At 54.4% G+C, this 24313-nt stretch overlaps 1 protein-coding gene across 1 annotated transcript; it reads right to left on the bottom strand.

Annotated features, from left to right (window-relative positions):
* Nucleotides 1-8407: 8407 nt before the first annotated feature.
* Nucleotides 8408-21697, bottom strand: KLHL36 (kelch like family member 36). Its single transcript, XM_040633240.1, has 5 exons — nt 21569-21697; nt 18751-18829; nt 12900-13973; nt 11208-11365; nt 8408-9162 (listed from the first exon to the last, which is right to left on the bottom strand). The coding sequence occupies exons 2-5, from the start codon at nt 18808-18810 to the stop codon at nt 8607-8609; spliced, it is 1848 nt and encodes a 615-aa protein (XP_040489174.1). The 5' UTR covers nt 18811-18829; nt 21569-21697; the 3' UTR covers nt 8408-8606.
* Nucleotides 21698-24313: the final 2616 nt, after the last annotated feature.

A 24313-nucleotide genomic window follows, 5' to 3' on the forward strand; every position in this document is an offset into this window, starting at 1 on the left:
TTCAGCAGGAAGCCCACAGACGAGGTTCACTTTCTCCGGGTACAGCAGGTGTGTGGCCTTGCCGAAGTTGGCTCCCAGACCTTTTCCAGCCTTTCAAGCTGGAAGCTGCAGCCGCCCCCAGAGTGGGTTGTGCTGAACTAGAGAGAAGCCCCGCGGTTCGGGTTGTGGCCACCGGCACAACTGCGATCGATGTGGCAGAGACTCACGGCCCGGGAAGGCCTGTGGCTGGGGACAGGAGACAGACACCTCTGGAGGGCAGTGGTCCTCAATCTTGCAGGCATTACACTCCCCGGGAGGGCCTGTGAAAACAGGCATTGCTGGCCCAACCCCAGGCAGGGTGACTCAGCGGGTCTGGGGTGGGGCCCGAGAAGCTGCACACCCAGCAAGCTCCCTGTGATGGTGAGGCCGCTGGGGCAGGGGACCACGGCTTGGGGAGCGCTGCTCTAGGGTGCTCGTGGACGATGCCCTGAGCACGAGCCCCAGACTTGCTGCCCCACGGGTCTAGAATGAATGCTGCCTCTAGTCTCACCATCTTGTCCCCAGTTTTAGAACCCAAGCGGGGAGCTTGTGTCCCGGCTCTCAACCTGGAGCTATCTGGGACACCGAGCTCAGAACTCAGAGAATAGGCTGAATGAGTGCTTTAATACTTTCACCAGCTCTATCACGATAGAATTCTCATCACACAGCACTTGCCCCGTTGAAGGGTACAATTCACTGATTTTTCGTGGGCGCAGATACGTGCAGCCAGAACCACCACCAGTTCGAGGACATTTCCATCCCTGCAAGGAGGAAGCTGGCGCCCACGAGCATCGCTCTCTTTCCGTCATCTCTACCCCAGCCCTAAGCACCCCTAACCTACCTCCTGGCTCTCTAAATTTGCCCATTCTGGCCCTGGCGTGGAGGTGGGTCCTGCAGGATGCGGCCCCTGCGTCTGCCTTCTCCGGCTCCGTGGGGTGGTTGCCAGGCTCCTCGCCGCTGTGGCCTGGATCCCAGCCTCATTCTGCGCACGGCTCAGTGATACTTCACTGTGTGGTTTGAGCCCATTTTGTGTCTCCATTCATCCAGTGCTGGGCTTTAGTTTCTGCGGCAAATAATTGATTGGTCTTTCGTTAAAATTCGTGGAACTGTACACACAGAGTACATTTTATCGTATGGTCATTTTTAGAAAAAGGACACAGACAGCTTCTGCTTCCCGTCTCAGAACAGGGTTGGCCTGAGCCCCCAGGTGAGAGCTCAGGGTCTCTGAGACCCCCAGGTGGGCGGTGGGTGGGGCCAGCCTCCCCTCCAGGGCAGGTGTGGAGTGAGGCTGTGCCCCCAGGAGACCCTGGCCAAGCCGCCACAGGGGGCAGTAGAATCCCCTAGGTGGGCCCCAGCCGCCCTCCCGGCCAGTCCGCCGGCACGGAGCTCTGAGCTACAAGATGATGTCCTCGTGAGCCACCAAGTCCGTGGGTCATTTGTGGGCGTTAGGTGACAGGGCAGGCCGGACCCTCCCTGGGGGTCTGTCAGGGAGTTCTCCCTGGCCAGCAACGTCCATATGCAGACAGCAGCTCCCTCCTCCTATCCTCCCCCCCCACACCCAGTCCCTGCTCTCCACCATGGCCCAGACTTTGCTTCGAAAACAGGGGGCAGGTCACATCCCCCCTCTGTCCAAGCCCTCTGTGACTTGCCCCAGCTCCCAAACCTCGCCACTTTCTACCTCTCTGTGCCTTGGTTTCCCTCACCCGCCATGCACACTCCCCATGCTGAGGTTTAAAAATGAATACCTTTGTTGAGATAGAATTCTTATCTCATAAAACTGGCCCCTTTGAAGAGTAGAGTTCGACAGGTTTTAGTGCGCTCAGATCAGCGTGTCCCTGCCCTACCTGACCAGTGCTTGTCGATCCTTGTCTCCCTACTGGGATGTAAGTGCTTCGGGCTTGACGGTCACCGTGTCCCCGGCCCCCCCGCAGTGGTGCCTGGCAGGCACAGTTGTTTGGGTGCATGGAGAAAGTGATCTCAAGGATGAGATCAGGCCCTTGAGAAGATGGCCCGGCCTCCGCTGACGTGTGGTGAGGACCTTGTCCGTGTGGGGCTCCAAAGAGATGGGCCTGTGCCCCCCATTCTGCCTTCCACCCAGCCCCATACAGGCTTCCCTGCCGCCTCTGAGGCTGGGAACAGCTAAGAGCCTCCCTGCTGAGCCCCTGAGGTCACATGTTTGCATCCCAGGGGGGTCTTTGCAGGACAGGACACTTCACACGGAGAGTCTGAACGGTGGTCCTTCTCACGTAGCTGAGAGTTGCAGAGCCGGGTTATGGCCTAGCCCCAGCTACTCCAGCTCCGGCTGCAGCGGGTCCTCTGGCGAGTGACTCACGCCCACTCCCATCCTCTGATTCTCCCACAGCAGCTCTTCCCCCCAAGGCGCTTCCTGCTGCCCCCAAGGTCTCTGGCACAGCAGAGCCGGCTCAGGGTGCGCAGCGCAAAGGCCTCTGGGAGCTGCCCTGACCGGGGAGGCAAAGGCCGGTCAACGCTCCTGCTCTCCTTCCCGGAGCAGACGCACGAACATATCTCACCAACACTCTCCCAGCAACAGGGGCCCCCTCTATTTCCCACCCCCAAACTCGGGAGGGGGCTGTGTTGTGTTGCTGCAGCTGCGATAGGGGAGGCCGTACCGCTCCTCACGCTGGGGACGCGGGCACGCGGGCTCTGGGAGCCTGGGGCTGCCGGGTCAGAGAACTGGGTAAGGTCACCATGTGGAGAAAGCAGAGAGAGAGCAAAGGGGTGGGAGGAGGAGGGAGGCCTGAAAGAGGGGTGCCGGAGGAGCCCCATCTTGCAGTGAGCCTCTGGGAGCCACGACCTGACCCCGCTCGTCCGTGAGACCCAGGGCGGAGCTGCCTAGCGGACCCCGCTCAACCCTCAGATTTGTCCGCAAAGTAAATGCTCATTACCGTTCACAGCCGCTGCCTGGGAGAGGTTTCTTTCTGAGCTGGAGAGAAAGCTCCTTCCCATCAGCCTTTCGTCCTTCCTCACTCCAGCTTCGTGGGGACCACCTCCCCATATAAATCATCTGCTTTGTCTGAAGTTCTGGGTTCAAGAGCTACCAAGGCAAGACAAGCACTGACCAGCTGGGTAGGTAAGGTCATTCAACTTAGGGAAGATAACGTAACCCTAGCCTTGGATTCCTCACCTGGAAAATGGGAAGAGTGCCAATTCCAACCTAAGATTTTCCTGGGGTTGAAAGAAAGAATTCCAGTGAATTTAGCATCTGGTAATCCGGGTCCTGTTTGGGGCAGCTCATTGGCTCAGAGGCAAATGCTGGTCTAGGTTCCAGGGGCAATGGGCGCGCCAGGGACCTCCCACCGTCTTCCCAATGCTGAATTGCTAAAGGTACAGGGAAAAGGCGTCCCAACGGTGACTGGGCTTGTCTGCTGGGGATGGGCTGTGAAACCCCTGGGGGGCAGTCGGGTCACACTTTCGTCCTGGGCCCCATGCGACATAGAGCCAACTCTATTCTTTAGAAATGTTATGCTATTTTTCTGATAAAGATAATAAACTGCTTGTCATAAGCTAGGTTTCCCCTGGTTTCTGTTTTTCTTCTCTAATCAAATTACCCCAACTGACACAAATTTAAGCAAATAGCTTCATTTCAGGTCACAGGACTTCGTCCTGCAATCAAGGATTTGAATGAAATTCCTGGCAAAATATAGTAATTAGAAGCACAATGAAAGCAGCCTCGAAATATCCCAGCCTCCCACAGCCCTAAAAGGCAGTCTGGTTAATTTCCAAATTGTATTTGGGCTTAACACGCGAAGGGTTCTTTTTCATTCGGGCAGAGAAAACAGGTCTGAAGATCATTACAATAACCACACAAGCCTAGGAACGTAATTATAAAATAAACCATACCCTAGCAGGCAAGTCATTTTAATGTGTTTTGAGAATTGAATATTCTGTATGGAATTAAAAACAAAGAAAAAAATCAACGTGCAGAAAATTAATTAAAAAGAGGTAAGACACAGAAAACCTTCGAGTGTCATAAAATTACAAATACAAAAGCAACAAATTAAAACACACCCACACACACAATTACAGATTTTGGTAACATTAGTAGCCAGAACATACCCAGTGAACTGCTTAATCGTCAAATATCTTACTAACTTTGAAAGGGGGGCGGGGGGGCTGGTGGTGATGACTGACTTCAGTTGACCCCAAAGGATTTGAGTCTTCCTCCCTTCCTTCCACTGCGAGCCAGCCTATAAAGGCATCAAGTCACTCTGAGAAGCGGAGCTCCTTTTCTCAAAGAAAACGGACAGAAGGTTGATCCCCTCTGCCCCGTTCCACCACATTCGTACATTCATTTATCTCTTTAAGGCAACCGAGAGACAAATTCTTCAGACCCCAACACATCCTCAGAAGCCCTAGATTCTATTCCTGTTAAAACAGAGCAGAATTCACTCCCCAGCTGAGGGCAGTAATTCTGTAAAGTGTAGGGTGGTTCACTGTTACAGACTTTGTGTTGAAATGTCTTTAAGAGGGGTGGATGGGAGAGGACAGGGACCCGGGCAAGCCCTGGGTTGAGCAATGACCCGTATGAGAAAGGTGACACATGGGTCGGTCCTCAGGGATGGTTTCACCTCTGTGCACACCGCTGAGGGAGGCACTTTGGGAGAAATGCAGAATATCTTAAGGGAATGAGAATGTCTTCTTGGCAGGTCAGTGCCCTCTTGCTCAGTTGGGGGCCTAAGGCGGTCGTCGTCGCAGGCCGGGCGGGGCCGGGCGGGGCCAGGCGGGACCTTACAAACTTCAAGAGTTGTATCAGATCACAGCCCCAGACGAGAGCAAGAGCCAAGACAAAGCCACTGGAGGCGGGCGAGGTGGCGGCGCTGACCCCAGGGCACCTGCTGTCTAGTGCAAGCTCAAGGGAGTTGGGTGAGGGGTGGGGCGTGAAGTGGAAAACCCTGGCAGCAACCTACAAAACGGTTATTAGCAAATGGTATCAAAAAGTATTAAAACATTTCAAAAAACTTTAAAAACTGCCCGGCTTGGCAGACGCACAGGGCAGGGTGTCCGAGGGCCTGTGGCGCTGGCCCACACTCCAGAGGTTTATGCTGGAGGGCAGGACACCGCCCCCTCCCCTGCCCTCTGAAGACACTCGGAATCCACGGAGATGCCAAGGATGGGTAGGGCTGGTGCTCTGAGTTTCCAGCCAAAGGCTCTGAGAGACGGAAGGCCCGCGAGGTACTCCTTCGGCAGGTGCTGGCTAAGCCACACGCTGTGGAGGCCCAGGGTAGATGAAGCCTGATAGCTCAACGAGGGGGCGGGGACGGGGGTGGAGGTCTTCCACTCCCCACAGTGCTGCGAGCCACTGGCAGGTCATCTGGCCGAGGCGCCAGGCACTCTGAACCGCAGGTTAACTCACCTGAGCTCCCAGAGTGGGACCGTGGAGCTCAGCGGAGGAACTGGGACCCCACTCCCTTTGGCATTTGGGTTTCCACCCCAAACTGAAAACCCCTCAGGGTTGGCTTCTGGGGTTTCTACTAAGTCACCGTGAGGTTACCTTATCATTAAAGAGCAAGGGGAGGGGCATTCGCAATATAGTTACACACACGAGGTTTTCTGCTCAGATCGAGATCTGCAAGTCCTACCTGGCAGTCTTTCTAAAACGCTAAAACGTTAACACGTAACATCTAAAATGTTAAAAACGCCAATTGAGCCGGACGCGCACACATGTTGCTAAGACAACCTCTGTACATTTAAACAGCAGGAAGCCCACTGGGAGGGACCAGGACTCTTCAGCCTTCTCTTCTCCTCCCTTCTGGTATGACATTTATGTCTTAAGCAAACAGGGTTCCAACTTGGGTGAGCAAAACTCAACACATACAACTCACGTGAAGTGAAAACTTTAGTTCTTTAAAAGTGAGAAAAAAACCCAAAAACGTGAATGAAAGCCCACTATGCTTATTTGAAAGAAAGAAATGATCCGGGTGTTCTCCCGGTTCTCAGAGGCAGCGGGCGGGGCTGCTGTGGCTCAAGATGGCAGCCGCAGGGACCCAACCTTGTCACTGGGCTTGGAAATCCCAGCAGTGATTCTGCAGGAGCGCATGCCCCAGCTGCCGCCCGCGGGGGTCAACAGCATCTTCTCCCATTCTCAGTTGGACAGCACAGCAGAGGGACTGCACCTTAACGACGGGGACAGCAGCTACCTGACATGGGTCCCACCACCGTGCTGCCCGGCATCCACGCAGTTGCTGTCCACGGGTTGTGACGCTCAACAAGTTTTTTTAGCATAGGGACGCCACCACCAACCATGCGAAGCCAGTCCATGAGAAGAAACTCATCAACCGTACCTTTAAAAGAACATTCCCGACAGTAATGATATCCGATTCTCAACGACGTAAATGACAAACTGCCTTCAGAGTGGCAAGAGTGACACCACGAAGTACAAGGTGCAGGACATCGTATGGAACCCACAAGGCACAAGAGAATTTGAATAGCGACCAGCACTGCACCTGGATCCGGGGACACGTCATGGTAGTCAAAAACAAAACAGCTGGCTTAAGCTAAAAACTGATGGCTCTCCTCTTCCCAAGGTCAAAGCCATCCTGCTCCCCAAAGCACACGTGCAATCTATGTGCTCTTCCCCACCTGCCCCTGGACTCTGGTTGAACAACCACCTCTTTATGACTTAGAACAGACCACAGGTTCCATGCCTTCTAAAGGGTCCTCCAATAATAACATCTTTCCTGAAATAGGAAGGGGGTAAGCTATCCCAAAGTTGGCAGAAGTTCTGCAAAACATGTCTTGTGGAGGGCTGGACAAGGTATGAGACAAAAAAGGGTTTCGGGCTCACTGAAGCTTGGAAATGCTGGATTGATGGAAGGTTAACAGTTAACGCAGGACTTCTCAGAGCCTTTAATACACTGAAGTATTGTGGAGCTCCAAGAAGAGTGCACAGTTTTTGGTTTGATTGTTTGTGTGCCTTGCAGAAGTTCTCAACAGTTTGTAAGCCTCTAGGGACTTCCACGGGCACGGAACTAGCCAAGTCAGCAGACCCCTCACGCCACTAACGACAGAAGGCGTGGATTCAGGTAGTGAAACTTTCAACGCCCAAGTCACTCAAAATTACAGTAACCCTTTAAGGGAAAGGAAAAGAAGTAAAGAGATCTTTTTTTTTTTTTTTTAAAGACATAAGTTAACAGAGATTCATATTCTAAAACCAAGGTTAACAATAAACCTGGAGGTGTTCTCACCTCTGCAATCTGATCTTTGTCAAGGCATAGACGGTGAACGCCTACCCCCACAAGCAGGCTTCTCTTCCCACGTCCTTGTGTCCACAGCAGCCAGGGCAGGAGTCCCAGCTCGCCTCCGAGGGCACACCCTGTTAGTGACACGTGCGGGACGCAGTGCAGCGCGGTCACACATCGCGAGAGGAGGTGCTGGATACACAATAGCTTACACGGACTGAAGGAGCCGAGCCCTGGGAGGCGGTGATTTGAACCCACCGTGTGATGAATGAGGGAACAGCTAGGACTTGTTAAAGAATTTGCCCAGCAGCACAAAACAACTGAGCAGTAGACGGCTGAGTTTGGGTTGGGGGGGGGGTACCTGACATCCTCCTTAGGGAGTAAGGCTCGCTCATGGAGGGGCTCTCGAGGGCTTCTTGGAGCCAAGCCAGAGAAAACAATGGCAAATTCTAGGATGCCCATTTTTTCCTTCCTGAGAAATGAACATAGATTTTGGGGGCTCAGTATGTCAGTAACATAAGAAAACAATGGGTTCAGGAAAAAAAAAAAAAAAAAAGAAAAAAAAACCCCACGAATTACAGATACATGTTTCTAAGAGTTTCATGCCTTTTTTTAAGTTCCTTGATTACCTAGACCCTTTTAGAATTCATGAAGATTACTAATCAAGAAAACGGGACTACTCGGAAATAATGTCACCGGATCAGGAAATCCTGCTGGGAACATCTCCCTGGTGAGAAGTCCCAGGTCTTGCCTGACTGTCCGGTGAGTGGGCAGCCCACTCACCCTGTCGGGGTCTCTGAGTCCCCACTCATAAACATGAACGCACCTTACGTTGCCCGTGATTGCCAAATGTGGCCGGTGCTCAGTCATTCCAGGAATCGGTTATAATTTCTGGCACCCCCCTCTGCCCCTACTCCTGGAGTTTCAGAACGGATAATTCTGAGGTGGGGCCCAGGAATCTGTTTAAAAGCTCAGCCAAGCTGAGGGAGGCGTGGACTGGAGGATCTGCAATCTCCCCACCATGGCCCCTAGTTTCACTTACAAAACTTTCTGCATAACCCCTGCCCTAGGTACTCTCAGGGGGACGGGGATGGGGCATCCTCGGGGAGACTCAAAATAAGGGAAGAAGCCCTGCACAGAGATGAAGGGATATTTCCTGCCTGGTTCAATTATTCAAGCAAGATAATATGTAAAATTATAGAGAATATTTAATCGGTTACTGTGATATCATAGAAATACCAAGAATCATAAAAGTAAAAAAGCCGCTAGGAAGTACATCATGGTTCCAGGACGCTACGAAGTCCTCGCTGGTCTAGACGCTCTGGCAGGTGGGGCGGGGAGCAGGTCCCAGCCAGGGGCAGGCTGGGGGGGGGAGTGGGGGAAGGAGGGTTACTGGCCCCGGTCCTGGTGTCTCTTGCCCTTGCCCTTCTTCTTCTTGTCCTCCAGCCGCGGCTTCAGGGCGCACACGCAGGCGGACACGCCGGCGATGGCCTTGGGCAGGTCGGTGCCCTTGCTCCACTTGTCCTTCTCGCGGTCGTACACCTGCACGGTCTTGGAGAAGGCCGTGTTCTCCCAGCTGTAGCCGCCCAGGATGTAGATGCGGCCCTCCCACACGGCCACCCCCGACTCACTGTTGGCGTGCAGCAGCGGCGCCACGCGGGTCCACTGGTTGCACTGCGGGCTGTAGGCCTCGACGCCCAGCACGTCAAAGCGCTCCATGGACTCGATGCTGTCGTCGCTGCCGCCGATGGAGTAGATGCTGTCGTCCAGGCTGCACATGCTGTGCCAGCCGCGCGCCGTGGTCATGGGCCGCCGCTCCTCCCACACGTCCGTCCGGTGGTCGTAGCACAGCAGGTTCTTGCGGTAGGGGCCGATCTGGTAGTCGTGGCCCCCCGAGATGTACACGAAGTCTTTGTAGATGGTGCCCGCGTGGCCGTAGGTGAACCTGCGGAGAGACGGAGGGACGGGCAGACACAGAGAGGGAGCTCAGTGCCGCGTCGGGCTGGGCCTCTGGGCACCGGGCCTTGGCTCTTTCCCTCTGCTCTCTGGGAAGAGAGGGGGGCTGGGGGGACCTGAGGGGACCATGCAGGGAGCAGGCATCCCATGCACGCTTTGTAGATGGCAGCTGTCGCTGGACAAGAAGTGGCCGAGCCTGGCACGGACATGTACGTGCAGCTCGGCAGTCGCACCGCCTGGGCCCTGTGGCCCGCGCTCCCGTTTCCCCAGGTCAGCAGTGGGGAGAATGATGAGGCTGATCCTTCCTGGAGGAGCTGGGAACAATGAGGCTATGCGACTGAGGCACACCGAGGCACCCGATCAAATTACACAGCCGACGGAAACCAACCAAAGTACTACTCAACCCTGCGACATTCTGGAGAAGACCGTAAGGGCGCTGAAATATCCGAGGGGCTCGCGGTGAGGGTGGGATGACTGGGCGGAGCCCAAGAGATTCTCGGGGCCCTGAACCTACTCCGTGTGACAGTGTGTGCGCGTCCCCGCACTTTTGTCCCAAGCCACAGCAGGTGCAACGCAGACGGTGAGCCCTCACTCGGGGCACCTCCCTCAGGGGAAGGGAGCCGCTCGGGCTGTAACAGATGTAGCGCCCGCTTCAAGATGTCACCAACGGGGAAACGCGCTGAGAAGGTCTATGAGAACAGTCTGCACCTTCTGCTCCGTTTTCAATTTTCTCTGAAAAGCGCAGTTTACATAAAAACAAAAAAGAAGAGAACAAAACCCAGGAGCAAACACAGGTGACAGAGGGGAGGAGACTCAGGAGTGGCTGTGAGGGGAGGCAGGGGGCAGCTCCGGGGTTGGGCTGCGGGTTCCTGGAGGCCCCGTTACGCGCACACACCAACGATCACCGCGTCATGGGCCATGTTTACACCAGGCTCGTACAGCTCGGGCCCATTTAGAAAGGAAAAAACCAGGGTTGGTGTAGCGTGTAGGTACGTAAGTCACAGCAGCTGGCCCAGAGAAAGTGACGGCAGCAGATGCTCTCACCACCACCGTGAAGCCTCACTTCTCCATCTGTGAAATGGGATGATACACAAAACAGTACCTAAAGCCAGGGAGACCAGAGGTCTCGGTTTGCCTACAACACGGTCAGTATTTACACTGATACCCTTCCCCGCTCCCTGCCATCCTGGTTTGGATGACAAATCATGTGGGCGCCTACCTCCACCCCACCAGGTCACGGTGGGTCTCGAGGGACTCGTCACTTAAAACATCTGGCCCAAGAGACTGCACACACTAATCAGAAGCCACTATCCCGATCGTCAAGGGTGTTACTCCATTGGCTTGTTGGAACCTCGACGCAAAGGTGGTAGCAGCGAGGGGCTGCAGGACTGGAACTCACAACCTGAGGCTTACGTCACACGCCTTCCAGCTCCTGGGGATGTGTGTGAGACAGCTGCCTGTGGCCCACAGCAAGACTGGTCACAAAGCGTGCCTGCGGGTTCAACTACAAGGAGCTGGTAAAATCAGTGGCAAGCACCTTCTGCTGGATCTGTGAGGACGACCAGAGCCCGAGTGCAGACCTCGATGCAGGACGACTCCTAAGGAACATCTCGCCATGACAGCCCTACGGGGTAGGCGTTATCACACCTACTGTACAGATGAAGTAAGAGAGCAGGGTGAAGACACTGGCTCATGTCACACATCTGTCACCTCTCGGAACAACACAAGCCCACACTCGGGGACACTCCTAGGGAAGGCCTCGCCATCTGAACTCAATACTCTCTCCATGAAACTCCAGAAGTGAACAGACTCGGACACTGAGGGAGAGCTGCCTGATCGGCAGAGCGGACACTTGTACCCAGATGGTCTGAAACCAGACCCCTGACTGGTCACCACCATGCCCTCTGCCCCCACGGTCTGCCCACGGTTATTTACAAGCCAGGAGATGTTTTTTCCTGGAATTGGAGATCAAAATATCTAGAAAACGAGGGGGACAAAGTCATCACGTTTGAGTGCCACAGAGCCCCCCATCACCTTGGCAAGCCGGCCACGTAGGACCAGGAGTCGGTCTTGGGGCTGTAAGTCTCCACCGAAGAAAGAGCTCCATTCTCGTTCCGGCCACCGACGGCCACCAGCATGTCTTCAATGGAGGCCAGGTAGAAGTCCACGCGGCGCTGGTTCATGGAGGCCACCTGCGGAGGCAGGACACCTGTACCTCCCCTTGCCCATCCCCGGACAATGTCAACAACGAGCAGAGTTCCCAAATGTGTTCTATGGAACACACAGCCCAGGAAGGTCAAGTGGTGGCCAAGTGCGTTTGGGAGAAGGAAGTCAAACTTGAAGAAAGGAGCTCTTGAGATGGGACTTCTCAGAGCTCCCAGGACCCTGGGGCACTGCAAGTCCCCAAGAAGGGGATCGAGAACACAGTTCCCCTAACTTGTCTGGCCATGTGGCTGACCTCATGGACTTGAGTTTCACAGAACGTACAGTTCAGAAACATTGGTTTCGTGGTTTCCTGGAATAAAAATTCATCTTTCCTTTTGCTCCCCCCATATCAGATACTTTAAAAATTAATGCTGATTGCTGTCATGTTAACAGCAATCAAAAGGAAACTAAAAAGCAGAAGACCCAATCTTTTTTTTTTTTTAATAATTCAGGCAGAACACAGAAATGAACACAGTCCTGGAGGCGACCATGCCTTCAGGCTGTCACTGCTACAAAGCTTTTGAGGACGGGCTCCAAAGCTGGGAGCCTCTTTCTAGTGGCAGGACTTACACTTTGGGGGGTGGGGGTAGACACCCGGGGAGTCATCGGAGTCCATTCTGAGTTTTGTGCCCAGAAAAAAACCCCATCAAGTAAAGTAAAAACACGGAGGTGTGAGCATAAACACAGACTGATTTTCTAGGGCGGTGGCCTGGAGAGGTGTTCGTGAGAGAAAGGGCCACCTGCCCTGTGCCAGGTGTTTGCCAACCACTCTGAGCAACATATAGCTTCTGACCTTAGAAGGTCAGTGCCCTCCCACCCCGTTTCCAGAGGCAGAAGCTGAAATTCGGAGGCCAAGGACCAGCGTGAAATCTGGAGCTACGACTTAGCCAAGTTGGGGTGTGAAGTCGAGTCTGACGCCGAGACCCATACTTCCCAGAATTCGCCACACCTGCCAAGGCACCACAGCTACCAGCACGCGTGGGCCTCTGTGGCCTCCCTCAACCAGCCCCAAACTTTCCCAAAAAGGGAGCTCCAGGGAGACTCTGAGACAGGGGAACAGTGTTTGAACTCCGGGTCAAATCTCTTGACTGGCACTATCCAGCACAGCAGCCACTAGCCTCGTGTGGCCATTTCCACTTGGACATAAATTAGTTAAAATGAAGTAAAATAGAGAATTCTGTGTTTCAGTCCCAATGGCCACATTCTGAATGCTCAATCGCCACATGTGGCCCGTGGCTAGGATATCGGCCAGCACGGGTGTGGAACGTTTCTACTGCCATAGAACATTCTACCGGAGAGCAAGCACCACTCCGGACGAAGACCGGGCCTGCAGACAGAGGCCGGTCAGCCCTCGCGCGCCCCGTGCCAGGAGCGTGGGAAGCGCGGGGCACGTCACTTCGGCGTCACCCCTCATTCAGAAGCAGGACGCCGGGCAAGGCCTGAGAGGAGGAGGGCAGTCAAGGCTAGGTTAAGCGACCAAAAGTCGTCAAAAGTAAAGAAATAATCCGGCTTTAATCTCACCTTGATCCACTGTTTACAGCGGGGGTCATACCTATAAAGAAGATTGGACGCCGCATCCCCTCCATTGTCCCGGGAGAAGCTGCCACCGGCGATGAAGATGAAGCCGCCCAGCACAGCGACGCAGTGGTGGCTCCGCCGGGCCGGCAGGGGCGTCTCCTTGACCCACTGCTCGCTCTGGGCGTCCAGGTAGCAGGTGTCGTCACTGAGCTCCAGACACCGCTCGGAGACCTCGCCGCCCACGAACAGCAGGCGCTCCTCGTTGGTGCGCAGCGCCGTGCGCTTGGTCTGCATGACGGGCTGCGCGGCCAGGCTGTTGTGGTAGCGCACCGCCTCCTCGATGAAGCCCTCGCAGTTGGCCTCCCGCGGCAGCAGCGAGCACACGGCCGGCTTGACGCGGTGCAGCAGGTCGTTCTTGGGGATGAGCGGGAAGTGGATGTTCTCCAGCACCTGGTAGGCGTGGGCCTCGCGCTCGGGCTGCTGCGTGAGCCACTGCAGGGCGGCCTGCAGCAGGTCGTGCTCGCACTCGCGCTGCACGGCGCTGCTGCTCAGGTAGACGCACAGCTTCTGCATGGACACGTTCTGCAGGAAGTCGGGCGTGAAGGACAGCGTGCCGAAGCGGCTCAGGATGAAGCCGTCGACGAAGGCGTCGAGCCGCTTGAGGCTGTAGATGGAGGCCAGCTCCTGCAGGTACAGGTAGTTGTCCTCGCTCACCTCCTGCTCCAGGTACTCACAGCAGAAGTCCACCGCCGTCCAGATCTGCAGCAGGTGGGCCGTCTCCAGGATGTAGTCGATGTTGCCGCCGTCCAGCGCCAGCTCCCCGCTGTACAGGAAGTCCACCACGGCCTTGAGCCCGATGTAGGAGGCGCCGATCAGCTCCACCTCCTTCTGGAAGGCCTCGCGCATGCCGATGGTGAACATGGAGTTGAAGTAGTCGCTGCACACAGCCAGGAGGTTGCGGTGGGCCGGCACGCGCTGCTCGTCGGCCACGAGGACGATGTCGCAGAAGAGCCCGCGGAGACGCTGCTCGTTCAGCCGCTGCAGCACCGTGGTCGAGTGGTCGGCCCAGCGGTACACCTGCGGCAGAGAGCGCGGCTCAGGGGTCGGCTCACCGGGGCTCAGGAGGCCGAAGCGTGGCCGCCCCCTTCCCCCACCCCGGCTCCCCTCTCCTGCTCCAGGTACTGGGGTCCATCTCACACCCCACGACCAGCACCTGCACACAGTACAATGAAAGAGAACGGCGAACGGCGGATCAGAGAGCGTGAGGGAAATAAGGGTGTTTCTGCGTGTGTGTGCGTGTGTGTCCTGTCGCTTTCCTTCTTTCTTTTCAAACGCTAGTCCTAAAGGGGCGCCTGGCTGGCTTAGCTGGAGGAGCAGGAGACTCGGTCTTGGTCTCGGGGTTGTGGGTCTGAGCCCCACGTTGTGTGTAGAGATTACTTAAAAACAAAATCTTTAAAAAAAAATGTGGTGCGGGGCTCCTGGGTGGCACAGCGGTTAAGCGTCTGCCTTCGGCTCAGGGCGTGATCCCGGCGATCTGGGATCGAGCCCCACATCAGGCTCTTCTGCTATGAGCCTGCTTCTTCCTCTCCCACTCCCCCTGCTTGTGTACCCTCTCTCGCTGGCTGTCTCTATCTCTGTCAAATAAATAAAATCTTTAAAAAAAAAAAAAAAAGGTGGTGCATCAAATGCGGTTTCTAGAAACTAACTTCCCATTCTCCCTTCCTTCCTACTTTCTTTCTTTATATATACAATTCTTAAACAGTTATTTTCTCTTTCTCTCTCTTGTCCTTCTTTTCTTCTTTCTAAATCAAATTCCTATAACTTTTTTTTCTTCTCTCCCTGCCCCCATCCTTTCTTACTGTGGGTCATAAGCAAATAGGTCTAAAATCTGCTGTCCTTTAAAGAGGGCATGTAATGTAATGAGCACTGGGAATTGTATAAGACTGATGAATCACAGACCTGTATCTCTGAAACCAATAATACATGTTAATTAAAAAAAGGACAAAAAAACCTAACCTGCTGTCCTATCAGGCGAAGTTGCTCAAGTGCAGTCTAGTCTAAACTCGGACAGAATCCGGGTTTGAATTCCAGCTCTGCTACTCACTAGCTGTGTGATCGTGGGAAAGCCGCGATAAGTGAGTGAAGCTGAGGGCATTAGCACTCCGGCACGGGGAGCTCCGGAGACAGAACATGGCACGGAGCTGCTGCCAGGAGAGCTGGAGTTCCCACCGAGGCCTCGCGCTGAGGAAGACTGCTCTCTCTCTTAGAAAGAGCTCAGCACCCAGCTGTGCTACAGAGACCCCTGTCTCTACTGATGGGGTCCAGGGATGTGGCCGGTCCTAGAGACTGTTTAATGCATCCAGACTAAGGTGCTCTGGGGCTCCTACTTTCAGAAACATGACCCCACCAGTTGCTGCTGAGATTAAAAGAGAGAAATCACGAAACATGCAGGAACGTGGTCTTTTCCCAGAGCAGGGCTTTTATGTGTCCTGCACTGTGCCCTGGATATATGCTCTCTCATTCAAGGGTCACAATGACCCTTCAAGGTCTGTTATCATGCCCATTTCCCAGATGAAGAAAACTGAGGCTCAGAGAGACTAGGAAACTTGCCCAAAGTCCCACAGTGACTGGGATTTGAGGCTAGCTCTGATTCCAGAGCCCACACTTTTCATCACCATACAGCACCGAAATTAATAAAAGAATTAGTTTGAACAATTAAAATGGATTAATTCAAGCCATTCAGGTTGGGAGACATTGACTGAGTGCTGTAGGCCTGCCATGTGCTTTGGAGGATGCAAAGATCCGTCAGACCGAGACAGCAGCTCCTCCATCTTTGGAAGACCAATTAGGCTCCAGGCGTTCAGGCTCTGCACGCTGCTTGACTTTTTTACCTTGGAAACACCACGAAATTCAGCACAGGGAGATAGAGGCTGTCCAAACACATCCGCGAGGTCACTGGCCTATTTGAGGGTGTTTGAGGAAAGGGCTGGCTGGGCTGTAAGCCTGCAAGGGGAAGTGGTATGGGAGCGGGGAGCCAAGCTGAGGGCTCCCTGGGTTCCTGCAGGTCTCCTCTCAAGCCGTGCCCTACTGCATGGAGCTCATCTTCTCTGCTTCCTGCCTCCAACGCAGGTGTAATCACGCTACTTTATCCCCCTCCAGTCCCTCTGGGTCCTGCCACTTCCCACGCCAATCACCCCATCTAGATCACAGGTGCAGCCAACGTTCTCACGCTCTGCTGAGGACACAGACAGATACTGCCCCGAGCTGCCTTCCCTTCCAAGTGCCAAGAGCCAGGCTCTACCGCTGTTGCATTACAGGACGGTTTCTCGGAGGTCCCGTACACGGTCTCCCGGTCTATTCTGGTTACTGGCACAGAGAGCCAGGCTGGCCTGGTCTGGGCTTCTGTTGAAGCAGAAATGGCCTGGGCTCCATCGCACCCTGGCGTGGGGCCCCTCTCGGGCGTGGACTGAAGGAAGGAAGTATAAAAGCCCTATGGCCGTGCAGGCTATCTCGTAACAGCAAAGGCTCAAAGGCCCGAGAAGTGAGGGGCATCGAGTGGGCAGGCTGCCCATCCTGGGCCTCCGCTTGTCTCTAGGCTGGTGGGGATGTGGAACCAGCACACTTAAATGGGTGCACCAAGGACCCCCATCTGCAGTGTAAAAAGAGAAACAGCCCCCCGGGGAGCAGGGACAGCCCCAGATGACAGCTGCTGAGGGGGCCATCTGCTCCAGGGAGCTGGGGCAGGGAGCAGGGCAGCCACTCTTTCTAAAACTGGGTCTCCGTGCTAAGTAGGCACATTTCAGTCTTCACCTAGGTCTCCACTACAACCCGTTTCTGGTTATTTTTGTGTAGCTGCAAAGATGAAAACTTCCAAAAAACCAGTCAAACGTGACTGCCCAATTTTAAAGGGACATCAGTGAGAGTCTCGCAGCGTTGCCTAAAATTTGGAAGGCCCGACCCCAACATTCTTTGACAGTATTAACCCTACTCACTGATTTCCTATTTTAGTGCTTTCATCAGAGGCAAGGCAAGGCAAGGCAAGGCAAGGCGGGTGAAGGAACACAGCCTCTCAGCAGCTAACCTCGCCAGAATGCAGCAGGTATGGGGTATTTCATACAAAAAAAATGATCACCATCAAAACGGATGAAGACATTTCAGAGCAGATAAACGAACGGTGGCCTTCACGCAAGGGAAGACGTGGGCACACTGGGAAGGAACCCCCTCCCACTACACACAAAAACCGGGATGAACCTCGGAAGTGCACTAACCCATGAAAGGAGCCAGGCACACAGGCGTACCTACCCCCGGTCCCATTTACATTGAGTTCAAGGGCAGACAAAACTCCAGTCCTCGAAGCCGGGGATGGGTGGGTGTGTGTGTGTGTGTGTGTGTGTGTGTGTGTGTGTGTGTGTGTCTGGCAACGGTCTTTTGTAATTCGGGTGCTGGCGACACAGATGTGCTTAATGTCTAGAAAACCGAAGTTACACTTACCATTTGGGCTCTTTCTTTAATACACAACGTTAGAAACAGAAATACAATCTAGCCGAGGGATAGGTTCAGACAGAAACAGACACTGGATGTGGCTTTAAGGGACACAGATTTCTAGCTCTATCACACTGAGAAAGCTACACTGTCTCCGTAGCCAGGGTCCCAAACAAAGCCTCTTTGAGACAGCCGCGAGACCTCTCTGGGTTTTCACAGCAGATAAAGCCGGGCTTGGCAAGCGCCTCCTCGGTAACTCAGATGGAAACAGGAGGACCAACCTCTCCTGAAAATGACACCCCGTTTTCCTACCATGCACATCTGCAGAACCTCTGTCCCTCTTTTTCCCCTCAAATCTATAGGCTGCTCACAACTCCTTTACCTAAAGTGGTATTTGTTCATCTTTTCCTCAATCTTCTTTTAAGATATTTTTTCATAACGGTTCCCGTGAAATTTTAACACCCCATATATTCTGCGTATCTGTGTATGAACCGTATGTACGACTGTGCTCTAACCACAAAAGAGTAGAATTCTCTCTGCACCCCCAAGAATCAATTTTGCCCCCTTGGGAGCAATACTAGCTCCACTGAAAATGCATGATCTAAGGTAACCGTAAAATTTATTAATCTCCAAAAGAAACACTTTTAAAGAAAAGAGGGTGTTATTAATACTTGTAGAGGGACAGGTATATATAGAGACTGCCCTGCAAATTGGTCCCCCGATCCTTCCTTCTAGTAGCCTGGGGACAGGGGCTGCTCCAAGTCCTCTGAAGGTCTGCTGAAGGTAGAGATGGGCGGGTCCTGCTCTCAGATTTTACTTTAGCAGGTCTGGGGTGGGACGGCGCATATGCATTTCTAATTAGATACCTTCCCCCTCACCTTCTCCCGGGGTGATCGTGATGTGACACAGTTTGGTAGCCTGGCCCTGGGGAACCCACCCTCACTTGCTCCTAGGGTCCCAGAAGTCATGACTGGGGGAAGACCCTTGGTCCTTAACAGCCAGGTTTGCAACATGTTTCCCCACCATGAGGTTGGCCGCTGGCTTGTCAACAGACGTGTCCTTGGGATTTTTTGAGCCCCCCCCGCGAGGACAAGCATCCCATGGCTTTTCTTCTGTGCCATCCACCTCTTCAGGTTGAGGCGAACAACAAGTGAGTCAAGGTGTATCTCTAATGGCCCCCCCTCCGCCCGCCACCCCTCTAAGTTTAGGACGTTTTCCATTCCGTGCCCCTGCTACCTCTCTACTCATCATTAAGGAGATTACCACCTCCACCAAGAACAGAAAGTCAGTCTGCGCAATAGGAATGAACTCATCAGAAAGACACCGCACTTCTGAGGCAACCTGCACAGGTCGCAAGTGACCACTCACAGACCTTTGAGGATTCGCTGATCTTGTACGGCCGAGACACTCGCGTCTGCCGGCTTCCCTCCATCGTGAAAGAGACCGCAGCCCTGGAACGAGAACAGGATCTCTGAGTGTGCGATAATAAACCCTAGGCCATTCATTCATCGCAGCTCTTTTGGCAGACATCAGTGACAACCAGCGTGCAGTCACGAGGAGGGAAGAGGGAGAGAAGACAGTACACTACCAAGAACTCTCGTACGCGGAGTTGAAAAAATCAGGTTAGAATCAGAATCGGACGGAACATCTAACGCTGCTCATTTATTAAGTAAAACCTGACATCATGGCTTTTAGGCCACCTCCTACAAATATCCGCCTTTTGCTGCTTGATCCCAAGGAGGCCTTCTTCTTCTTGGAAGCCCTCGGCTAGATCAAAATTATAATGACAACAGTCACCATTTCGAAGCCCGGACTGTGACCCAGGAACTAGGCTAAGGGGTGTACGTGTGCGGTCTCATTTAGCCCCACATCTACGCAGCCGGGCTAAGGTCACATCCCATTTTATAGATGAGGACACCGGGCTCCAGGTCACAAAGCTAGTAAATGGCTGGGAATCAAAGCTGAGCCCATCCCGCTTCAAAGTGGGCAGCGTGGGCTCTTCACCAGGAAGCTCTGCTGAACGTGGCCCCGTGTCTGAGAGCATCTTACTATCAAAATATCATGATGAAGGCCAGGCTGTGATGCAGTGATGACAGCCACATATGAAATACCGTCACATTCTAGACACAGGCGCTTTCCTTCAAGAGCGTTTCTAGGTCTTCACTCATTTAATCTGCACAAAACCCCCAGGAGGCCAGCACTATTATTCTCTTCAGTTCATGGAGGAGAAAGCTGATGGTGATATGATCACTGGCCCAGCCACACACAGCCAGGAAGGGGCGGCAGAGCTGGGATTGCAACCCAGGGAGGCTTCTGTGCTCTCAACCCCTAAGCTACCCTGCCTGGCCATTTAAAGTGGGGGGAGGGGGGGCAGGTGGCTCAGATGGTCAGGTGTCTGCCTTTGGCTCAGGTCATAATCTCCAGGTCCTGGAATCGGGGGGGGGGGGGGGGGGGGGGCGCCCCAGCTCAGCGCGGAGTCTGCCTCTCCCTCTCCTTGTGCTTTGCCTTTCTCTCTAGTGATTAAATAAAATCTTTAAAAAAAAAATGCCTACAGGGGCGCCTGGGTTAAACATCTGCCTTCGGCTCAGGTCATGATCCCAGTGTCCTGGGATCGAGCCCTGCGTTGGGCTCCCTGCTCAGTGGGGAGCCTGCTTCTCCCTCTCTAGCTCCCCCCACCCTGCTTGTGTTCCCTCTCTCGCTGTCTCTGTCAATAAATAAAATCTTTTTAAAAAGTGCCTACAGGCAGTATGTCCTGCCTGGAACACCCAGCATGTCCACCTCTCTAGACCTCATAACCTCCTCTATGGGATGGGCTGGTGTATCAGGCAATGTGAAAGTTTCCTCCAGCTTTGAAATGCCAACTAACTCACTAATAATAGCACAGAGCCAGGCTTTGGGGGACCTGGGGGGATGGGAACACAGAGGAAGGACTACCCCTGCTACAGAGGCACAAGTCACATACTGGGTTTAAGGAGGAATTTTCCCCTTGCCATCTGAGTTGAGAAGAGTCAATTTGTTGCCTACTGAACAAACAGCCCAGACTGATAAAGAACAGTGTCACAAGGAGTGAGCACTGTGTCAAGACAACGCGGGTCACACCGAGGGGGCTCCAGCGTTCCCGCGGGAGTAACTTTGGGTACAATGCATCCCGTCCAGCTCCCTGGGGAAAGGAAAGGACAACTAGATTTTTCTTTTACAAACTAGCAACTTTGTGACAAAGACCAGCTGTACCCACCCCTGTCCCTTCTGACTGCCTGGGGGCTGCTAGGGGGTTCAAGAGGGAGGGATAGGAAACCAACATTCATGTAGTGCCTGCTGGGTGTTGTACCTTCACCCTCTAAGACAGGTGCCCCATCATCGCTGCCGCCCAGGCTCAGCTGGTAGAGAGGCCCGCCCAAGGTCACACCCCAGAAAGCAGCAGCTCCCTCTCTCCATCACCCCTGCAGCCAGCGAGGGTTCAGGTTTGCTCTCAGCGCAGAAAGCTTTCGTTTCTAGGCCAAGATTTCTTGAGAGAGTTTCCCCTGGTGGAGGCTCCCCTTTGTCTCGGGGCAAGTGGTTTGGGGCCAATGTGTGCAGGAGTGTTGGGTGTCAGCCGCCTCCCCTGCTTCCTGGAGGCAGATGAAGGGGTCAAGACCACCCACAGGGGCAGCGGCGATCCCCAGTTACGCGTTAAAAGGTCTTTCAGTAAACATGGGAACAGAGGCGACGTCCGGACGGAGGGTCCCCAGGGAGCCTGCTCTCCAAGCTGCTTCCCGGTTTCTACCCTGGACCTGGCCGACCTCAGCGATCGGGAAATGGACTCGGACGCCCGCCGCAACTCACCAGCCCTGGGTCTCGCGGCCGCCGCGGTCGCTCGCCCGCACCCGCACGCCCCCTCCCCGGCCGAACTGCCGGCACAACGGCCGCCGGGCAGGCTCGAGCCGGCAGCGAGGAGGCGGAGGGAGGCGGAGTCGGATCGCGGCCGGGCCGGCGCCCGCGGCGGGACGCGGGCACACTCACCTGGGCCGCGCGGGCCGGGCCGCACAGGCCGCACCTGTCTTACCTGCGGTTCCCCCTGCCGCCGCGCCCCCCAGCACCCGGGGACGCGGGGAGGGAAAGGGGGCGGCGCGGCCGGGGGTCACCGCTCGCGAGGGTGGGCGCCCCCCCCCGCCCGGTCCCCCGACCCCCCGACGGCGCGCGCGGAGGCCCACCTGGAGGGCGCGCTACGGAAGCGGCGCGGGGACCCCCGGCGGCGGCGGGACCGGGCGGGCGCGGCAGGGGCGCCGTGTCGCCGGAGCCCCGGGGCCGGCAGGCTGCGCAGCCATGGCTCCGCCAGGAAGTGCGAGGCCGAGGGCGGAGGCGGCGCGCGCGGCCAATGGCGGCGGCCGCGAGGGGGTGGGTTCAGGCGGCGCCGAGGCGGGGCCTGCGCACGGGAGGGGGGGAGGCGCGCGGGGGGAGGGGGGCGAGCGCGGATGGGAGGGGGCAGTGCGCGGGGCCGGGGCAGTGCGCAGGGCCCGGCCGCGGGGGCGGCACGCGGAGAAGGGAGAGTGAGCCGGGCAGAAGGGGGGGTGGCGCGCGGGGCCGGGGGTAGTAAAGGGCGGTGTGTGGGGGCTGGGGGGAGGGGGTCAGCGCGCGGGGTCGGAGTGGTGGGGGCGCCCACTTTCGGCCCAGGCCCGCGTCACCCGACTTGCTGCGGCGTGCGCGGGGGGGCCCCAGCCTCGCACCTGGAAGCGCCCGCTGGGGTCCGCCACGGTCCCTGGCTCAGCCCTTAGGTACCGACCTGAGTGCTGCGAGGGGTCATCCGACAGCCTCCTGGCTCCCTCACTTCCTCCCAGTCTTAGCTCATCAGTACGCTGCGCTCACCCTAAGGTGAGGCCTCCCCTGGCCCCTCTAGGTAAGAACCCCCCCACTCCTGCTCTGGCACTGCCCGCTTTGCGCTTCACGTAGCTCTTAGCACCGTCGAATATTACAAATCATTTTCTTACTCATTTGTCTTACTGTCTCTCTTCCCTACTACAAACCCTCCAGGAAAGAGTTCACTGTAGGTTTTATTCCTGGCCGGGCCCCCAGGACTGGCACACAGTAGGTGCTCAGTAATCAGTACATATTTGTGGAACGAATGAATTTAAGCATCACCTACCAATCTATGAATTGTGAAACTTCTCTCATGCTGCAGCATGGGTGAAACTGGAAAGCATTAGGCTCACTGAAAGCAGTCAGACACAAAGAGGACACAGAGTGTATGATTTTAGTTATATGAAGTGTCCAGAACAGACAAGTCCACGGAGACAAAGTAGGCTGGTGTCTGCCTAGGTCTGGGCAATTGCAGGATATGGGGGTGACTGTTAAAGTATAAGTATTTCTTGGATGATACAAGTGTTCTGAAATTAGATGACATTGATGGTTGCACAACTTGAATATACCAAAACCCATTGAATTGTACAATTTAAAAGGGCAAACTTATGGTATGTGAATTATATCTCAATAAAGCTGTTACAAAAACAAAATCAAACAAACAAAACCCTCTCTCTCCTTGTTTTTCTACTCCCTGCCTTCTCTGGAAAGGATTCGGAGCACCATTCAGGGCTGCAGAAAGCATGGCTAGACGCAGCCACTGAAGGTAGGCCAGGACAGAAAAGAAAGATAGGGATGGGGAGTCAGCATGGCCAGGCAAACACTCAAGGCTTGTCTTTGTTCTTGCTGTGCTAGACACGACAGTCAGCTCAGGCCCTCCCATCAGATAATTTCCAGCGAGGAGCCATGTGGCCCCTGAGCAGCCTGGGTCCGGGCTCTGTCCCACCCTCACCATGTACATCTCCCCAGAGGCTGCCAGCCCCTGGGTGTGGGGGTAGGGGGGTGGGTGGCTCTCAGTCAGTCATCTCTGGTGCAAAGTAAGGGTGCAGCCGTGAGAGCTCAACTGCAGGTCTCATGTCTGCAGGAGGGGTAGATGGGCCTGGGTAAGACCTCTCACTTCCTCCTGAGTGCATGTCACATCCTGAGCCTTGTTCCTCACCTGGGAATGGGGTCAACCAAGAGCAGAGCCAGCCTGCCCTTCCCTCCCTAGTTAGCCCACGGCACATTCACACCCTGCTTCTTTCTGAAAAGCATTACATTTATGGGACTTAGAAAAAAATTACTTTTGATAATTGAGATTCGTATTAAATATCATTAATTTGTTGAGAGACAAAAGTATAGAAAGTGCCTTTTTAATTTAAAGGGAATTAGGGTAAAACTAACCCCAGAACCACTTAGAAGATCCTTTGAACGCCATTCTCACTGTTCTTTCACCTCTTTTCCCTTTTTTTGTGGATATAAGCACATGGTCACCCTTCAATACCCTACTCAAGCATCATCTTTACTCTAAAGCCCTATCTTCGACCCTCCCTTGACCCATCTCCACCCCAAAACAGCTGATCCCACATCTCATTCTCTGTCTGTATCTTGACATGTGAATCTCTGCTGTTACTTGAACTTGTTCGTTCGTTCGTTCATTCATTCATTCATTCATTCATTCAACAGACTTTTAGGGAACTTCTACTATGTGCCGGGCACTGTGGTATGTGCCAGGGATAGAAGACATTTTCAAGAATTTTAGGGAGTGAGGCAAACAAGTAAATGAGCAATTACCATATCATGGTCAGTCTCATGTTAGGGTTATATTCGGGGGCTGTGGGTGGGAAGTATTCCTTTTATAGCTGTAGTTAAAGATTCCCTCTCTATATACATATTATATCCGTAGTAGATAGAAGGATAGATATAATACAAGTCGTTACGATATATGTATGTACCTCCACGCGTGCGTGGATACATCTCTATCTATCAGGGATTTAGTCATAGCTATTTCATTGTGAGAGCCTATCATTTGGCACTGGGATCTGTCCACCAGGTGTTGGGTCCTTTATGAATGAGAAGGCACACAACACGATGGGAGGTCTGGAATAAGGGCCTGGGACGAG

Source organism: Ursus maritimus, unplaced genomic scaffold (genome assembly GCF_017311325.1).
Source record: "Ursus maritimus isolate PB19 unplaced genomic scaffold, ASM1731132v1 scaffold_19, whole genome shotgun sequence".
NCBI lineage: Eukaryota > Metazoa > Chordata > Mammalia > Carnivora > Ursidae > Ursus > Ursus maritimus.

Bases quoted from the DNA above. Each gene is read 5' to 3' on its own strand.
- KLHL36 (XM_040633240.1), bottom strand. From the start codon at position 18,810: ATGGAGGGAAGCCGGCAGACGCGAGTGTCTCGGCCGTACAAGATCAGC. The intron at 11,366-12,899 runs GTGAGATTAAAG...CTGCCTCCGCAG, and splicing joins GCTGTAAACAGTGGATCAAG to GTGGCCTCCATGAACCAGCG. The intron at 9,163-11,207 runs GTGATGGGGGGC...GTCTCTCCGCAG, and splicing joins TACGTGGCCGGCTTGCCAAG to GTTCACCTACGGCCACGCGG.